General features: G+C 32.3%; 1 protein-coding gene across 3 annotated transcripts in view; it reads left to right on the forward strand.

Annotated features, from left to right (window-relative positions):
* Positions 1 to 17,473, forward strand: part of PRKD1 (protein kinase D1) — a 404,980-nt gene that overhangs the window by 327,430 nt on the left and 60,077 nt on the right. For all 3 annotated transcript variants that reach the window (XM_023501195.2, XM_003756126.2, XM_031952271.1), the window contains 4 exons: positions 6,846 to 6,923; positions 8,765 to 9,044; positions 10,170 to 10,222; positions 14,858 to 14,930. In XM_023501195.2, coding sequence (XP_023356963.1) covers positions 6,846 to 6,923; positions 8,765 to 9,044; positions 10,170 to 10,222; positions 14,858 to 14,930 — 484 coding nt within the window. The remainder of the gene's footprint in view (positions 1 to 6,845; positions 6,924 to 8,764; positions 9,045 to 10,169; positions 10,223 to 14,857; positions 14,931 to 17,473) is intronic.

Genomic DNA, 17,473 nt, shown 5'->3' on the forward strand with positions numbered 1-17,473 from the left:
AATAAGTAAGAGACCTCAGGAATTACTGATCCATATACCTATCTCCTCATGGATATAAAATCCTTTGTGTTCAGTGTATCTTAGAAAATAGAAAAAAGAACAGGCAAGCTTCTGTCAATTATTTTCTGTAACAGGATACATCTACAAAGTCACACGACTTACTGATGAACAGAAGATTCTGCTGTGCATGTTGATTTCTCAGAATCTTTGACTCAGTAGAGAAAAATGCAGGCTTAACTATTGTCTTCCAGAAAGCCATTTCTCCATACTTATATATTCAACTATCCTAATCTTACAAGATGCGATGTAACAACAGAAAAAGCTTTGTCCAACTGGACAATTCAACCAGCAAATATTGTCTAATGAGACAGTAATATATATTTTCAAGCAAGGCATAAAACAGGGGTATCTGCGTTTATAAAAATATGTACAAGTATTCTGTGTGAAATCTATTAAAAGATATTTATCTGTACATTATGAAGTTAGCCAGATACTCCTCATTGAAGATTTAATTGGGTTATTGGCATCAAACCCTAGTTCTCTACAATGTCTCCTCAGTGAAATCTGTGGTCACTTCAAAGAAATTTGTGTATCCATGTATATTGTAAAAACCAAGTAGCTAAGGAATTTTTCTAGATTTTGAGGAGAAGAGAGGAGGGAGGAAGGGAGGGAGGAGGATGAGAGAGAGAGAGAGAGAGAGAGAATGAACAAGAGAGCACTAGGTCTGGAATTGAAAGAAAAGAGAATGAGCCAGATTACTCTTTAGATTTTGCAACATGCTTTCCATGATCTGAAGTTCAGAGTTCCTCTCCTTAAAATTCCTAGAGCTACTATTCTAGTTTAGCCTCTCATCTCATCTTAACTGGATTATCACTTTTTAAATCTTATTTAATATTCTATTTTTTCCAAATTACATGTAAAAACAATTTAACATCCCCTTTTAAAAAAATTGGAGTTCCAAATTCTTTTCTTCTCTCTTCTTCTCCCTTCATTGAGAAGGCAAGCAATTTGACATAGGTTATATGTATATAGTCACAGAAAACACATTTCCATTCATTCCTTCTATAAAAGAAGATACAGATAAGAATCCCAAGAAAAATATAGGAAAAGTAGCTTTGATCTTCACTTAGGGTCTATTAGTTTTTTCTCTGGAAATGGACAATACCTTTTATCATCAGTCCTACAGATCGTCTTGGATCATTAATTGCTGAGAATAGCTAAGTTATTCATAGATGATCATCATAAAATATTCCTCTCATTGTGTACAGTGTTCTCCTGATTCTGCTTATTTCATTTTGCCCCAGTTCATGTAACTTTTTCCATGTTTTTCTGAGAGCATTCTGCTTATCATTTATAACTTTTTATTTTTCAAAATATGTGCAAAAATAGTTTTCAACATTCATCCTTGCAGGGATAACTGAGCTATCAGAATTGTGATAAGGGGAGGAATTTATGACCAAGGAAGAACTACAACACATTAGGAAATGCAAAATGGACAATATTTATTACTTTAAATTAAAAAAGGTTTTGTACAAACAAAACCAATAGAAACAAGATTAAAAGAGAAGTACAAAACTGGGAAAAACTTTTACAGTCAGTGTTTCTGATAGAAATCTCATTTCTAAAATACTTAAAGAACTATGCTAAATTAATAAGAATACAAATCATTTCCCAGTTGACAAGTTGTCAAAAGATATGAACAGACAATTTTCAGGTAATGAAATTAAAGCCATCTATAATCATATGAAAAATGCTCTAAATCACTGTTGATTAGAGAAATACAGATTAAGACAACTATGAGGTACCATCTCACCCCTCTCTGATTGGCTAAGATGGTAAGAAAAGGGAATGATAAATCTTGGAGGGAATGTGGGAAAACTGGACACAAATGCATTGTTTTTGGAATTGTGAAATAATCCAACTATTCTGGAGAATAATTTGGAACTATGCCCAAAGGGTTATCAAACTGTGCATACCCTTTGATCCTGCAGTGCCACTACTGGGTCTATATCCCAAGTAAATCATAAAGGAGGGAAAAGGACCCACATGTGCAAAAATATTTGTAGCGGCTCTTTTTATGATAGCAAAGAATTCAAAAATGAGTAGATGTTCATCAGTTGGGGAGTAGTTGAATAAGTTGTGGTATGTGAAGGTAATTGTATATTATTGTTCTATAAAAAATGATGAGCAAGCAAATTTTTAGAAAGACCTAGAAAGATTTACATGAACTGATGCTGAGAGAAACAAACAAAATCAGGAATATATTATAAATATTTATAGTAAGAATGTGTGTTGATAAACTGTGAAAGGCTTAGTTCTTCTCAGTGCTTCAGTAATCCAAGGCAATTCCTATAAATTTTAGATAGAAAATGCCTTCTACATCCAGAAAAAGAGATATTGAATGTAAATCAACATATGCTACATTCAAACAAAACAAACCCCAAAAATTTCATCCTTGCAAAACCTTGTGTTACCATTTTTTCCCTTCCCTTCTCTCCCCTAGACAGCAAGTAATGCAATATAGGTTAAACGGGTAATTCTTTTAAACATATTTCCACATTTATCATGCTGCACAAGAAAAATCAGATCCAAAAGGGAAAAAATGAAAAAAAAATAAACCAGGAAAATAAACAACAACAACAACAAAAAGATTAAAATACTATGTTGTAATCTATAGACTTCATAGCCCTCTCTCTGGATGTGGATGGATTTTTCTATCACAATCCTACTGGAATTGTCTTGAATCACCTCATTGTTGGAAAGCTGCTCATCATTTCTTGAAGCATAATAGTATTCCATCAAAGTCATATACAATAACTTGTTCAGTTGTTCGCCAGTTAATGGATATATCCTTAATTCCTAATTGTCTGTCACCACTAAAAGAGTTGATACCAATATTTTTGTATACACGACCTTTTCTTTTTTGTTTTTTTGTTTTTTTTTATCTCTTTGTAATAGAGATCCAATAAGTAGTGGTATTGCTTGGTCAAAGGGTATGCATGATTTAGAGCATATAATTCCAGATTTTCCTCCGGAATGGTTGAATCAGTAGAGAGTTTCAGCAATAGAACATTAGTTTTAATTTTCCCCTATCCCCTTTAACATTTGGCTTTTTCCTTTTCTATCATATTAGCCAATCTTTCATATGTGAGATAGTAGCTCAGAGTTGTTTTAATTTGCATTTCTTTCATCAATAATGATACAGAACATTTTTTTCATCTGACTATTGGTGGTTCTGCTAACTTTCTCTGAAACTGTTCATATCCTTTGACCATTTATCAATTGAGGAATGGCTCATTTCTATAAATTTGACTCCACATGTTTCAGAAATTAGATCTTTATCAGAAAAACTCAGTGTAAAACTTTTTTTCACAGTAATGATTACCAACTATGAATATTATATATATGATGAGATGAATTTCTATACCCAACATATATACATATACATATACATATGAATATTATATATATGATGAGATGAATTTCTATACCCAACTGTGTACACACACACTCAATATACTCAGTTGGGTATAGAAATTCATCTCATCATATATATAATATTCATAGTTGGTAATCATATATATATATATATATATATATATTTCCCTTTTTGAGCCAATTCCAGTAAAAGTAAAGTAAAGTTCAAATGCTTCCTTCCTCACTTCTCCCTATTTCTCCCTTCAATGTAAAATCTCTTCCAGGTCTCTTTTATGTTGGATAGATAGATGACATATTTTAGATATGCTAGATATCTGATTTATTCTACCTGTCTCTTTCTCCTTTTCCCAGTGCATTTTTCTTTCTCATCCTTTAATTTTACTTTTTTTTAGATAATCATGCTATCACATTCAACTCATTCCTCTGCCTTCTGTCTTGTATACTCCTTCTAACTGCTCTAATAATGAGAAAGTTTTTAGTGATTATAAACATAATTTTTCCATGTAGGAATATAAACAATTTAACCTTATTGAATCCCTTATGATTTCTTTATCTTATCTATCTTTTCATGCTTCATTTGCATCTTGTATTTGAAAGTAAAATTTTCTATTCAACTTTGGTCTTTTTATCCGGAATGCTTGAAAGTACTTTATTTCATTGATTGTTCCTTTTCTCCCGAAGGATTGTACTCAGTTTTGCTGAGTAGGTCATTCTTGGTTGCATTCCTAGCTCTTTTACCCTCTGGAATATCATATTCGAAGTTCTCTGATCCTTTAAAGTGGAATCTGATAAATTTTGTGTTATTCTGTCTGTGCCTCCATGATATTTGAATTATTTCTTTGGTGCTGCTTGCAGTGTTTTCTACTTAATCTGGAAGGTCTGGAATTTAGCTATATTATTTCTGGGAATTTTCTTTTTGGGATATCTTTGGGGAGGTGATTCTTTCAATGCCTTTTTACCCACTGGTTCTAGAATGACGGTAGTATTCTTTGATCATTTCTTGAATAATAATGTCTGGGCTCTTGTTTTAATCATGATTTTCAGGTAATTCAATAATTCTTAAATTATCTCTCCTGGATCCACTTTTCAGGTCAATTGTTTTCCAATGAGATATTTTACATTTTCTTCTTTTTTTCATTTCATCTATTTCTGTTTGATTTTTTTTGTCTCATAAATTTATCAGCTTCCACTTGCCCAATTCAAAATTTTATGGAATTATTTTCTTCAATAAATTTTTGTATATCCTTTTACATTTGACCAATTCTGCTTTTCAAGGCATTCTTCTCTTCACTGAATTTTTGTGCCCCTTTTGCCATTTTGTCTATTCTGGTTTTTAAAGTATTGTTTTCTTTTTTGTGTCTCCTTTACCAAACTGTTGACTCTTTTTTTCCCTGAATTTATTGTATCACACTCATTTTTTATCCTAGTTTATCTTCTACCTCTCTTACTTGATATTTAAAATCCTTTTTGTACTCTTCCATGATCTGAAACTAATTTTTTTTTTGAGGCTTTGGATGCAAAAATTTTGATGTTGTTGTCTTCTTTTGATTGTGTGTTTTAATTTGCCTTGTCACCATGGTAACTTTTTATGGTCAGAATTTTTTTCTGTTGTTTTCTCATTTTTCAGCCTATTTCTTGACTTTTTAACTCTAGGCTAAAGTGAGACTCTGCTTCTCAAATAGAGAGTGCGTTGTAACTAGCTTCAGTTTTTTGTAAAGATATTTTCAGAGGAAATTCTGGAGACCTGTAGGTATTTGTTTTTTTCAAATTGGTAGGATCAAGGAGAAATACGTATACCAGTCTCCTGTACTGGGCACTGGTTTTTAAGTGACCACAAGCACACTTCAAAGCTGGGACCAGAGACTAGGAAGCAGGGAACAGGGTCCTTTCTCCCCTGTGGTACAGAATCACTGCTGTGTCCCTCCTTGTACTGGAGCTAAGACCTAATATAGACAATGCAACAGAATCCTTCTCTTGGTACCAGCAAAGGGACCCCTATAAATCTTCTGAGCTGAGAGGTCTAGAAACCATTTTGTTGACATTGATTTAATTGCCCTGAGGCCTGTTCCTGATTTGCTGAGACCCAGTCTGGGCTGGGGCAGACTGCGCTGGACTAAGCTCTCTAACTCTAGTGCAACAAACCTTTCCTGCTAACTTTCTAAGTTGTTTTTGGACTGGGAAATTGTTTTATCCATCATTTTGTGGTTTCTGCCACTCTAGGATTTGGATAGATTCATTATTTTAAAATGTCTAGGGAAGAGCTCAGGTGAATTCCTGCCTTTAGTATGCCATCTTGGCTCTATCTTCTTGCCTAGAATATTAGTACAAAATCTTCCTATTTGTTCTGTTCCTCCATCCAGATGTCAAAGTGATTTTCCAGGACACAAGTCTGGCCATGCCATTCCTTTATAAAATATACTCCAGTGGCTTAAATTTTAAGTTAATAATATTAATAAAAATATTAAATAAAATTATATTAGATATTAATTAATTGTTAAATAATTCTCAGATCAAATATTATTTAATATCTATTTATTTTTTTATTTTTGTGAAAAGAAAATAGAAATGTCTAGTGATGAGTTGAAGGATACTTATTTATAAAAAATGGCTTTAGAAACAAGAGTATTCAAGATATTTATAATCAGAAAAAGAAGTGAGATGTCATGTAGTAAGAATAAGAGTGAATAAATGGATAACTTAAGACATGTGGTGATATTCTTGAAACACTAAAAAGTATAAAAGTAATTCCAGTATTTTAAATACATCTTCTACATAATATGGGAGGATCATAGAATCAGAGAGCTGTCATAAAATAATATATTCTAGCCATGTAATTCAAATCCCTAATTTAACAGCTAAGGAAAACTGACACCCTTAGAGGCAAAATGACTTCTTCAAGGTCACACAGGTATGAAATAATACAGAAAGGATTTGATTTCAGGTACTCTGATTCAAAAGCTAGAGTCTTTCCACTATGTTAAGGTAAGCATCACCTCAGATTAGAAGATGACTTACCTTGGATGATTTATAGAGCCGTTGAATTACCAGAGTAAGTCTAAGTCTCTTATGGAGTAAAAGAAAGATGTAGATATTTGAAATAAATTCTTGATTTCCTGAGTTATCATTGCAGAAATGAAGCATTTTATTCCACAAGATAACTTGTAGTTAGAGACAGAGTATAGATCGTCAATTGGTCTGAGTTAATGTGACATTCTGATGTGGTAAAATAATGAGTTTTTGCAAAGTGTTGCAATATCTTTCCTGTTTTTTCTTACTTGTTACCATTTCATTATCTTATACTTTAAACGGTCAAAAAGCATTATTGTAAAATGCATTGTTTCTCCTAATTCTGTGTTATTTGAAAGTTTGTAGGAAATTGTAATTTTTTTTTTTTTTTTTTATTACAGAGGAAACGGCATTATTGGAGATTAGACAGCAAATGTATCACACTCTTTCAAAATGATACTGGAAGCAAATATTACAAGGTAAGGAAGAATGGATTTATTTTTATTGTGTATCACTTTTTGACATTTTCTCATGTTGACATGACATAATTTTCTTGTGGACTTTCATATTTAGCCCATTTAAAAATTATATTTCTTGCTTCAATTTCTATAATCACAATTTTATGAAATTCCTTTTTCTGTTAAGTTTGAATTCTCTAAAAGTTGAAGTTACGGCCTAACATCTCATCAGAAGAGTTCCATTTTCCTTAGCATAGAGTTTGCCATAAAATACATACATATATACTTATACAGACAGAGAGAGAGAGAGAGAGAATGAATCAGAGTTTTTCAAGTGATTTTTTTTTCTGCCTGAGGCCAAAAAGATGAATTAAAAGTGAATTCTTAAAGCATACGAGCAGTTGATAAATATATTGCTTTTTCTCTTAGACCCCTGGCACTTTCTTAAAGTTAAAGAAATCTTATAGAGATAAAGAAATGTATGCTTAGGCATGGGTGTGGACGCAAAGTGAAAAGGAGCATTGAATTATAAGTCAAGAAATTAAGATTCAGTTCCCAATTGAGTGACTAGTTTTGTGATTGTGGAGAAGTCATTTTTTTTAGGCAATTCCCCAACCCCTCCTCTTCTCCACCCCAAAATGTTGACTTTTCTAGACTTCATTTTCCTCTTCTGAGAAATGGGGAAAATAATACCCAATATCCTTCTTGTGGATCAGCTATGAATGTTATAACTTAAATTGCTCCCTATGTCCAGTCAACCTAGCTTTATAGGCTCATAGACCTAAAGATGGTAGGTACCTTAGATTGAGTCCAGTTCCCCCATTTTACAGATGAGCAAACTGAGATCCAAAGAAGACATGCTTAGTGTTAGTCAGGGAGTATGTGGCAGATGAAAGTTTTGAGTTCAGATCTCTTCAATATTCTTCTCCAGTAAATAACTGCCAGTCTTTGTCTACTTGTGAGGAATTCTTCACAAATTCCAGTGGATCTTTTATTTAATTTATTAATCAATCTTTTACTTCTTCCCAGTTATGCTTTAGTCATGAGACCAGATCCACTGAGGGATTTTATCTAAATAACATTCTAGATTAATGAAAATAATTTGAAATTACTTGATTAAACATTATTCACTTCTCAGATAAGAAGAAAAGTAGGCATCAATTCTGTGTGGATTATTTTGTTAGTCTTAAAGTTAAGATTATATTATTTGTCTATCAGTAAGTAAATGAATCCTCTTCACCATTAGGTGAGCACTAAATATCAGGAATGTTTTATATTTGTTCTATAATAATGCATTTTCTCTCTTCTTGTATCTTGTCCTAAATTGTATTTATCTTTGAAATAGTAAGGAAAGGGACAATGACATGTTATCCAGCAAAGACTTATGCTTCTTAAACCAGTGGTACTCTAGATTGCTATTAAGATTTACTTACTAATCTTCTTATGTTGCAGCAATAATTGTAATTTAGAAATTCTAATTTTATTTTTATAGTTGTTTAGCATACTCAGAAAAGTCATGTGTCTTCAGATGGGTTTAGACCAATATTAATTTTCTGTGTACTCCATTTATATAACACTTTTCACTTAAATTACTCATTAATTTTGAAGTATATTAAAATAAAAAACAACAAGACCTCTCATTTATTTATTGTAGACTCAGAAGATTGTTTTCTGTAGAAAGAAGATTATAGTGCAAATGTGTGATAAAAATTCATGTGTTTTTTAATTAAACGCCTACCAACAAATGATAAATAATGGTTGCTTTTCATGATGTTTATTGATATGTCTTAGGAAGATTTATTTTAAAAATTTTTTCAGTTTACATAGTTTTGATAATTTGCATATAATTATTTATTCCCTAGGAAATTCCTCTATCTGAAATTTTATCCCTGGAACCTGCAAAAACTTTTTCTTTAATTCCTAGTGGGGCCAATCCCCATTGTTTTGAAATAACTACAGAACATGTTGTCTACTATGTGGGAGAAAATGTAGTCAGTCCCTCAAGCCCTCCACCAAACAACAGCATACTTACCAGTGGGGTTGGTATTGATGTAGCTAGAATGTGGGAGATGGCCATTCAACATGCTCTTATGCCTGTCATTCCAAAGGGAGCCCCCCCTGGATCTGGATCAAGTTTACACAGTGAGTCTGACTTCCTTTCAATCTCTTTCATTGCATATTATAATATGCTTTAATATCATGTCCATTTGATTATTGATGTTGTAAAAAGATGGCAGTCCTGTTTTTTATCCTCTTCAGCCTCTCCATATGTTTCTGTGATGTTCCAGTGATAAAATAAACACTTAACCCAAAGGATATAACCTACCATTTAGAAACACTTGGTATCTTGGTATGGCACAATCCCAAGAAATTATATATTTTTAAAAATACTATTTTATTGTCAACTTTTTAAAATTTATATAATAAAGCTATAGCACATTTATATGAATCATTCTTGCTTGGCTCAAACATCAATACCAGTCTAGGACTATTGTTCATGAAAGAAAAAGATGCTATAATGACTCTGATTGTGACAGGCGTATACAAAAGACTTCTGCTGTTTTAGACAGAATCGATGTGAAACATTTCCTTCAGTCCTACCCAGTTTGCTTCTCTGCACACAGTAGGTACCAAAAAACTGTTAATGAATGACAATCTGCTCCCAAGTGATAGTTAAGCCATCAACAGCAGCCGATGACTGATCAGTCATCAGTTAAGAACATAGTGTCACAAATCAGCTGTATGAAGGCATTAGGCACCTATTTTTTTCTGAAATGGTGATTTCTTTTAAATTTTTCAGGTATTTCTTCTAATCATGAAGTTGATATATATCTTCCATGTTTGGGAAGTAAAAGTGATGCATTTGTGATTCTGTTCTCCCAGTCTGTGTTTCCATCTTTCATACCAATACAGATGCTAAAAGACTGTTAAGTTAACATTTGAAGGGCAGCTAGGTGGCACTAGCTCTGAAATCAGGAGGATCTGAATTCAAATGTGATTTCAGCCACTTAACACTTCCTGGTTGTGTGATGCTGGGCAAGTCTCTTAACCCCAATTGCCTCAGCAAATAAATAAATAAAATTAACACTTGCAAGGAGGAATTCTATGATTTAAGAAAGATTAAAAACTATCTAATGGAAATTTTCTTAGAAAATGTAATTATTTGGATTTACCTTAAAATAAATAAACAATATAATTTAATTTTCTTTGGCATTAATTCCAGAAATATTCTTTATTGACTTTTTCTTGTTATATGTATAATTCCAGGAGACATATCCATCAGTATCTCTGTATCAAATTGCCAGATTCAAGAAAATGTGGTGAGTATTTGAGAGTTAATTCTTTTTAAAAGTAGGGAGAATTGTTTAAGAAAAAATGCAAACAAAATATTTGTTTTCATAATTCCTATTGGCAACACTTCACAGAGGGTCAAATGTGATGAATTTGGATGAACCCTTTTCCATGAAACTTTACAACAAGGATTCTTTAACTTTTGGGGCTCAGGTATACCCTTTTAGCAGTTTGATGAAGCCTATGAACCCCTTCTCAGAATAATATTTTTAAATACAAAAAATAAAATACTTAGAACTAGAGTGAAAACTAATTATATTGAAATAGTTCTCTGTCTCTACACACACACACACACACACACACACACACACACACACGTTTATATACTGTCTGCTAAGAACCAACCAGTTCTAGACATTATTGCAGAATTTCTCATCATATACAACACTGAATTTTTCTCCACTGTCTGTCTTTGCTGGGCCAAATTTACCAAATAGAGGTATGAGTCTCTGGAAGCAAGCTGAACCCAGTTTTGCTGGCTGCACAAAGTTGTTGTTTGACCATTTTAGTCATGTATAACTCTTCATGACCCCAATCTGGGGTTTCTTATTATAGCTAGTTAAGTGTCTGAGGCTAGATCAGTAAAAAGGGTCCTCAGTTCAGGCCCAGAATTCTATCCACTGTGCCATCCAACTGCTCTCAGCAGAGCATGGGGCAATAGAAAAAGCACCAGAACTGGCTTTTGTAAAAACCTAGGTTTGAATTCTGATCTTCACTATAGTTCTGGGACCTTAGATAAATAATTTGATCTTTATTTACTCATTTGTAAAATGGGAATAATAAGACTCACAATGCTTATGTAATCTTGTTTCCAGAAAAGTATTTACAAATTTTGAAGTTCTATATTGATATGACATTCTTTTTAAATGATTCTATATAAATTGACTAACAACTTTGAGACTGTGTGTCCCTATTTATAAGAATAATAATATTACAGAACCATAGATATAGAGCCTAGATGTGATCCCTGAGTCTCATTTTGCAGATAAACTAAGACTCAGTAAGGTTAAATGTTTTGTTCAAGGTCACATGAATACTAAGCATCAGGAGCTTGTTTTGAACTCAGGTCTTATATCTTACATTTCATATGAAGAAAATATGTTGAGTGTTAGAAGGAAAAATCATGTCAACAGTAGTATCCAAAAAATACCTTTATTCTAACCCTTTGGCAGCTTTTTTTTTAAGACTGCATTATATGGTAAGGGCCTAAAAATATTACCTGTCATTTGCACACTCTGAAGTTAGGCTTAGGAAAATTTGATGGATTGTATTTTACACATCTACTTACTCACACCATAGAAAGACCATCTTTGAGTTTGTTATCTGCATAGTACAGTATAGATCCATGCTATTCTGAAATTTTACAGTTTGTCATGTTTTTGTTTTTCTCAAGATATTTTTTCCCAAAGGCAAGTAGAAAAAATATGCTTTGACATTGATCCCTCATTATTATGGCACAGCATACTGCTTCCAGCCTATTTAGTCACACACACACACACACACACACACACACACACAAACACACACACACTTTTAAAAATCTAATTTCATGTAATGTCATCCAGTGCTAAAGTTTTCTAACTCAATGGATGTTTTTGTAAGCTTTCATTAGAATTACTTGACATTTGGCATCTCCACAATAAAGACAGAGAGAATTTCTATAGTCTCAGCTATAAGTCAGCTTACAAGAGTGTTAGGTCTCTTATGAATCCAAGAAAAAATATAGAAAATAGAAGTTATCCAGAGGCTACAGGAAAGTGAGTATTTATTTTCCCTTTGGGGTAGTTGCATCCTAGAATAGGTCATTGTTTACTTCAATTACATTTGAGTTGTTATTCCTCCCAGAAAATTTGAAGATGATTATTCCTCTTCTAAGTTGGAATAGTCATTTAGAAGAATAGAAGGAGGGAGAAAAGGGAAACTTCAAAATCTATCTAGTTCTTTTTCCTGACTCCAGACAGTTTTGTATCTGAAACTTAAAACTTCCATAATGTTTGAGAAGATTCAAGAACTTGATGGTCAAGACAGGACAGGACAGAATTTTGAAAAAATGCATTTTTGATTGCAAAGGATAAAGGCTAAAAGAAAATATAATAGACATCTATAAAATTGTCAAGGGAATGAATCATAGCATCATGATTATGTTTGTCATATCTCAGAATACAAATACACCCCCTCAACTAGGTATCTTCAGCGCTGTTGTCATTTATATAGAATATTCTACCCCAAACTAAAATCAGGGTTCTTTGATATTTAATGTCCTTCAAACTCTGATATATAATGTTCTTGTGATATATAATGTCCTTCAAATAGTCCCTATGGATTAGTCTGTTTTAGCCTTTGTGGCCAATTTGAATCTTCCTTCTCTACTTGAGTTCTTGCATATTGCAGACAAATGTTAAACACTTTATACAAATGGTTCACTGTTAGGGCCTCACAGATAATCCCATTAACAGAAAGAGACATTAACTAATTCCTGTATGAATCTCTGGAATACATACATATCCATACATAATGGAAAAAAGATCTTAAATTCTTTTCAAATTTCTATAATTCCAAAGTCACTGTCTTAGCTAGTCTCCTTTTAAATTGTTTTTTAATTCATTTTTACCCCTATACCTCATCTCTTGGGAAAGGAAGTTAAGGTAATTTAACTTATCAAACCCCCAGCCTTTAATTCTCACCAATTTCTCTCTCTTTCCCATGCCTTTCATTTGAACTCAATTCATTTCCTTTTCAATCACCCCCACCCCTAACAGGATGTGATTTTCTAGAGAATGAGGATTACTTTCCCCAAGGGTGGGCAGTAAGGTTTTAATTATTCTTTAAGAAATAATGTTAAAACTTACTGAAATGTTGACATTTCCAGTCAGATTCCAAGCCCTCAGTTAAAAGCTTGCAAATAAAAGGACCCAAAGGGTTAGTTGATATGTTGGCTGACAAAGTTTAGCTTGTCAAAAGCCTCAACACAGTGGAATTATTTGCTGAATCAAATTAAATAACATACAGTAAGGATCAATATAAAATGCTACATTTATGATTTTAAAAAATCCAGTTTACTAGTATCAAATTTAAGTAGTCTGGGGAAGGGGTTGAAAATGGTTAAATAGGATGTCATTTTTTTGATGGATTCCAGATTCAAGCTGCTTCTCTGATGTGATGTGATAGCTAATGAAATATCTGTGATCTAAGGCTTCATAATCATGCCCCAAGTAAAAAAGCCCCTTTGTGTTCTGCTCTGGTGGAAACACATTTGTATTTAGGTTAGATCATCATGTTTAAAGGAACTGAGGATATTTAGCTTACAGAATAGAAGATTTGTGAAAGTGAGACATATTTTCATTTTTACCCAAGTATTTGAATGTCCATTTCATGGAAAAGAAATTAGACTTGTTTGCCAGGTTTTGGAAGGCAAAATTACTCTAAGTAGATCAAAGATCAAAGGGGTAAATTACAGATTAATATAAAGAAGGTATTCCTAACTATTAGACCTTTCCAAATGGAATGGGCATTCTTTGGAAATTGTGAGCTTCCCAGCTCTGAAGATTGTCAAGCAGAGACTGGATAACCACATATCTGTGGTCTAATTTGAAGATATTCCTGATTCGGGTGAGGAGAATTGAAATAGTTTCTAAAGATCTTTTGAACTCTTGAGATTCTGTGATTTTTGAGAAATTACCCAAATTCCTTTTTTCATGATCCTTAGAATTTTTCCTCCTTCTCTTCAAGGTAGTTTTCACCTGTACAAACCTTACATCAGTGCCTTTCAGTCATTCCCATTTCAGCTTTTGAGAACCAAGAAGAACGAATATAATCCTCCTTCTGTTTGATGAAACTTCAAATACTTGAAAATAGTAATTATGATCATTAACTGAGATACTCTATTCTACAAGCTAAATATTCCTGGTTTCTTCAGCCAGTTAGTCCTTTTTTGGGGGGGTGGGGGGAGGGCGGGGGAAGAATTGCCATTAATGTTCTTTTGATGGTTCACTAGATAGTCTCTACCTTCTAACAATGCCCTACCTAAATTCTGTTATCTAGGACTGATTACAGTATATTCTAGATGTGATCTGGCTAGGGTAAAATAGCATGTCCCTAGTCCTGGGCACTATTAACACTACTTGTGAAGCTCTTAGATGGCACAGAGGATAGATCCTGGAGTCAGTAAAAACCTGAGTTCAATTCTGACCTGAGATACTTAATAACATTGTGATCCTGGGCAGTCAGTTCCTTAGCTGCAAATTCAGGATCATAATAACACCTACTTCCCAGAGTTGTAAAGATCAAATGAAATAACACATGCAAAGTGCCAGGTACCCATTAGGTGCTTAGTAAATACTTATTTCCTTCCTTCCTAAATAAAAATTGTTTTCACTGCCACATCACTCTGTTGCCTTTTAACACTTAACAACTAGGTAACACTAATATGTATATAAATACTTATATCCATATATGCACTTATGTATGTCTGCATATATCTTTTTTGTTTCTGTTTAGATGTAGGATACTTCTTATTAAAGTATTTTTAAAACATCTATTTTAATGATCAGGTTTGACTTTTTTTGCCTTCAGCTAATAGTTGTTTATTGTGCTTGTACCAACAGGATATTAGTACAGTATATCAAATCTTTCCAGATGAAGTACTGGGTTCAGGACAATTTGGGATTGTTTATGGAGGTAAGGCCATTCACTAAATACTTTATTAATTTTAAAATTTTTCAACACTTGTGTTTACTCATTGCACTGTTTATTATGCATTATGCTAGCTAGAGGCTAGGAATAGTGATTAAGATATCATAGTAATTCTCATGTATGCTCAGGTGGGGAAAATACAATATAAGACACATGAGTCTTGCTAAATAAAATTGACATAGGTAATTAGTGTAATATTTCTGTAAAGGCATTATAAGCATATATATGTATGTATATGATTATATAAACATATTCATATATATAATGCTTGTTTAATTACTAAATATATATATACATTTTTGTGGGGGTATGGGGGAGTGTGGGTGTGTATGTAACATATATCAGAAAAAGCATAGTTACAGTGTTTTGAGATAGCCTTGGAGTTGGAAAGACCAATATTCAAATCACTATGACTTGCAAACTTTGCAACTATGGACATATCTCTAACCATGCAGGCAACTCTGTAAAACTTTCAGCTACAAGTTGCTGCTCTTTATCAGTGTATAACATTTTTACAGGTGAAATCACAGGTTCAGATAGTTAAATATGTGTATATACAAAGAAATATGTATATATTTTTGTATATATCACATATTTTAATGTTATGTTATTTTTATAAATTTTTAATGAAATTAAACAAGTATTTCCATAACATAGTAGAATAAAAAAAGATGATTACATATGAAATTGCAAATCTATTATGCAAAATTTGCTATTTCTTTTACATATTTATTTTTCTCATGCAAATTTCTTTTTTTTCTTCTCTTCACACACACACACAAACACAAATATAAAATCATTCTATACATACTTCTGTTTATCAGTCCTTTATCAATTCCTTTAGTATTATTTCAGACATATTTTAATATTGCTCAGTTAATTTAATTCAGTCATCTTTAACCAAACTGAATCAATCAAGACATGTTCCATTAAAATGGTCAGAAAATATATTGTATAAATTTTTATGTCATTTGAATTTTATGCTTTATTAGACTTTTATATCTTCAAAATTATCAGCATTTATTCCCAAGAACACCTAAGTCAGTGGTCCTCAAAGTGTAGTCCAAAGAATTGTTGAGGTCTCTGAAACCCTTTCAGAGGGTCTACAAATTCAAAATTATTTTTTATTTCTAATATAGTAAATAGCTATAAATATAACCCATGTGAACAAAAACTCTTTGAACAGATCCTTGAAAGTTTTTTTTTTAACAACATGAAGATACTGAGAACAAAAGTTTGAGAACCACTGATAAGTAGTCATCTTATTTTTTTCTCCTTGTATAGTCTCTGGTTACTGAACTTTTTGCTTCTATTCTCTAACAAGTCAAATATCTTTCAGTTATTAGTGAAATTTTTTCTTTATTACAATACAAGTGGCCTTCAGTTGTGTGAACTCATTCTGTTAATGCACTGATATAGTAGCATAAAAGAAAATCACAAAGATTTTAGAGCATTAATTTAGCTGTTACTACTCTAAACATGAGATTCATGTCTTCCTGCCAACAAACTGGAGATATTGTAAATAATTGAAACCATATTAATATATTCACTTTAGTACAAAAGGAAACAGAAAACTTAAGGAAGTTGAAGTTAAGTGAAAGAATGGACACTCTTTGAAGAAAAAAGGAACATTTGGTCTTGCTTTGCAGTGTTCATTTTGAGCATAAGCTAAATTGTCACAATAAATATATTGTAGTTTCTGAACCAGTTTTTTTTTTTGTTACTAAAAATAAATAAGTAGGGAAATTCTGTGATGAATGTGACAAAATATTCCATTTGAGTCAACAACATATATTGATATATATATAACAACTTCATTGCAAAGGTTGGTATATAAAAACATAGACAATATAATTAATTTGGAGTCAAAAAACAAAAGTTAAAATCTTTTAGAGTGATCAGAAACTTCAATCTTTCTTTACTAAGAAAAAAGTTAAATTCAGTCTGAGTCTCCATCTTAGAGATATTTTATTGGCACAATTGTCAAAAACACAAAAGGAAAAATGACAAATTTTGGAGGGACTGCAGGAAAACAAACCCATAAATGCTTTCTTGATGAACATATTAATGGAAAATAATTCTGGAAAATGATTTGCTACTTTGCCTAAAATTTGCTTAACGGAATATACCATTTGACTTAGCGATACCGTTGTTGGACCTTCATCTCAAAGAAATCAAAGAAAGAGAAAATAGACAAAAATATTTACAGTCTCTGTTTTTTGGAAGAATAGCAAATAATCAGAAAATTAAGGTAGTGCCTATTTATTGTGAAAAAGCTGAACATATTGCATATGAATCTATTAGACTATTCTATAAAAATGAAATTTATAAAATTATGGACAGTATGATTACTAAATGAAGTGACTGAGAAGATCCCAAAGCTCCTGACATATAAGTCCACTTTCTTGTCTTTATTTACATTTATCAAATTATTTGAAGAACTAACACTGAGTCAACCTAATGCTATGCAGTGCAGTGAGTTCTGGATTTGAGTTAGAGGTCGAAGTTCAAATATTCTCTCAGCTGTT

Source organism: Sarcophilus harrisii, chromosome 2 (genome assembly GCF_902635505.1).
Source record: "Sarcophilus harrisii chromosome 2, mSarHar1.11, whole genome shotgun sequence".
NCBI classification, from domain to species: Eukaryota; Metazoa; Chordata; class Mammalia; order Dasyuromorphia; family Dasyuridae; genus Sarcophilus; species Sarcophilus harrisii.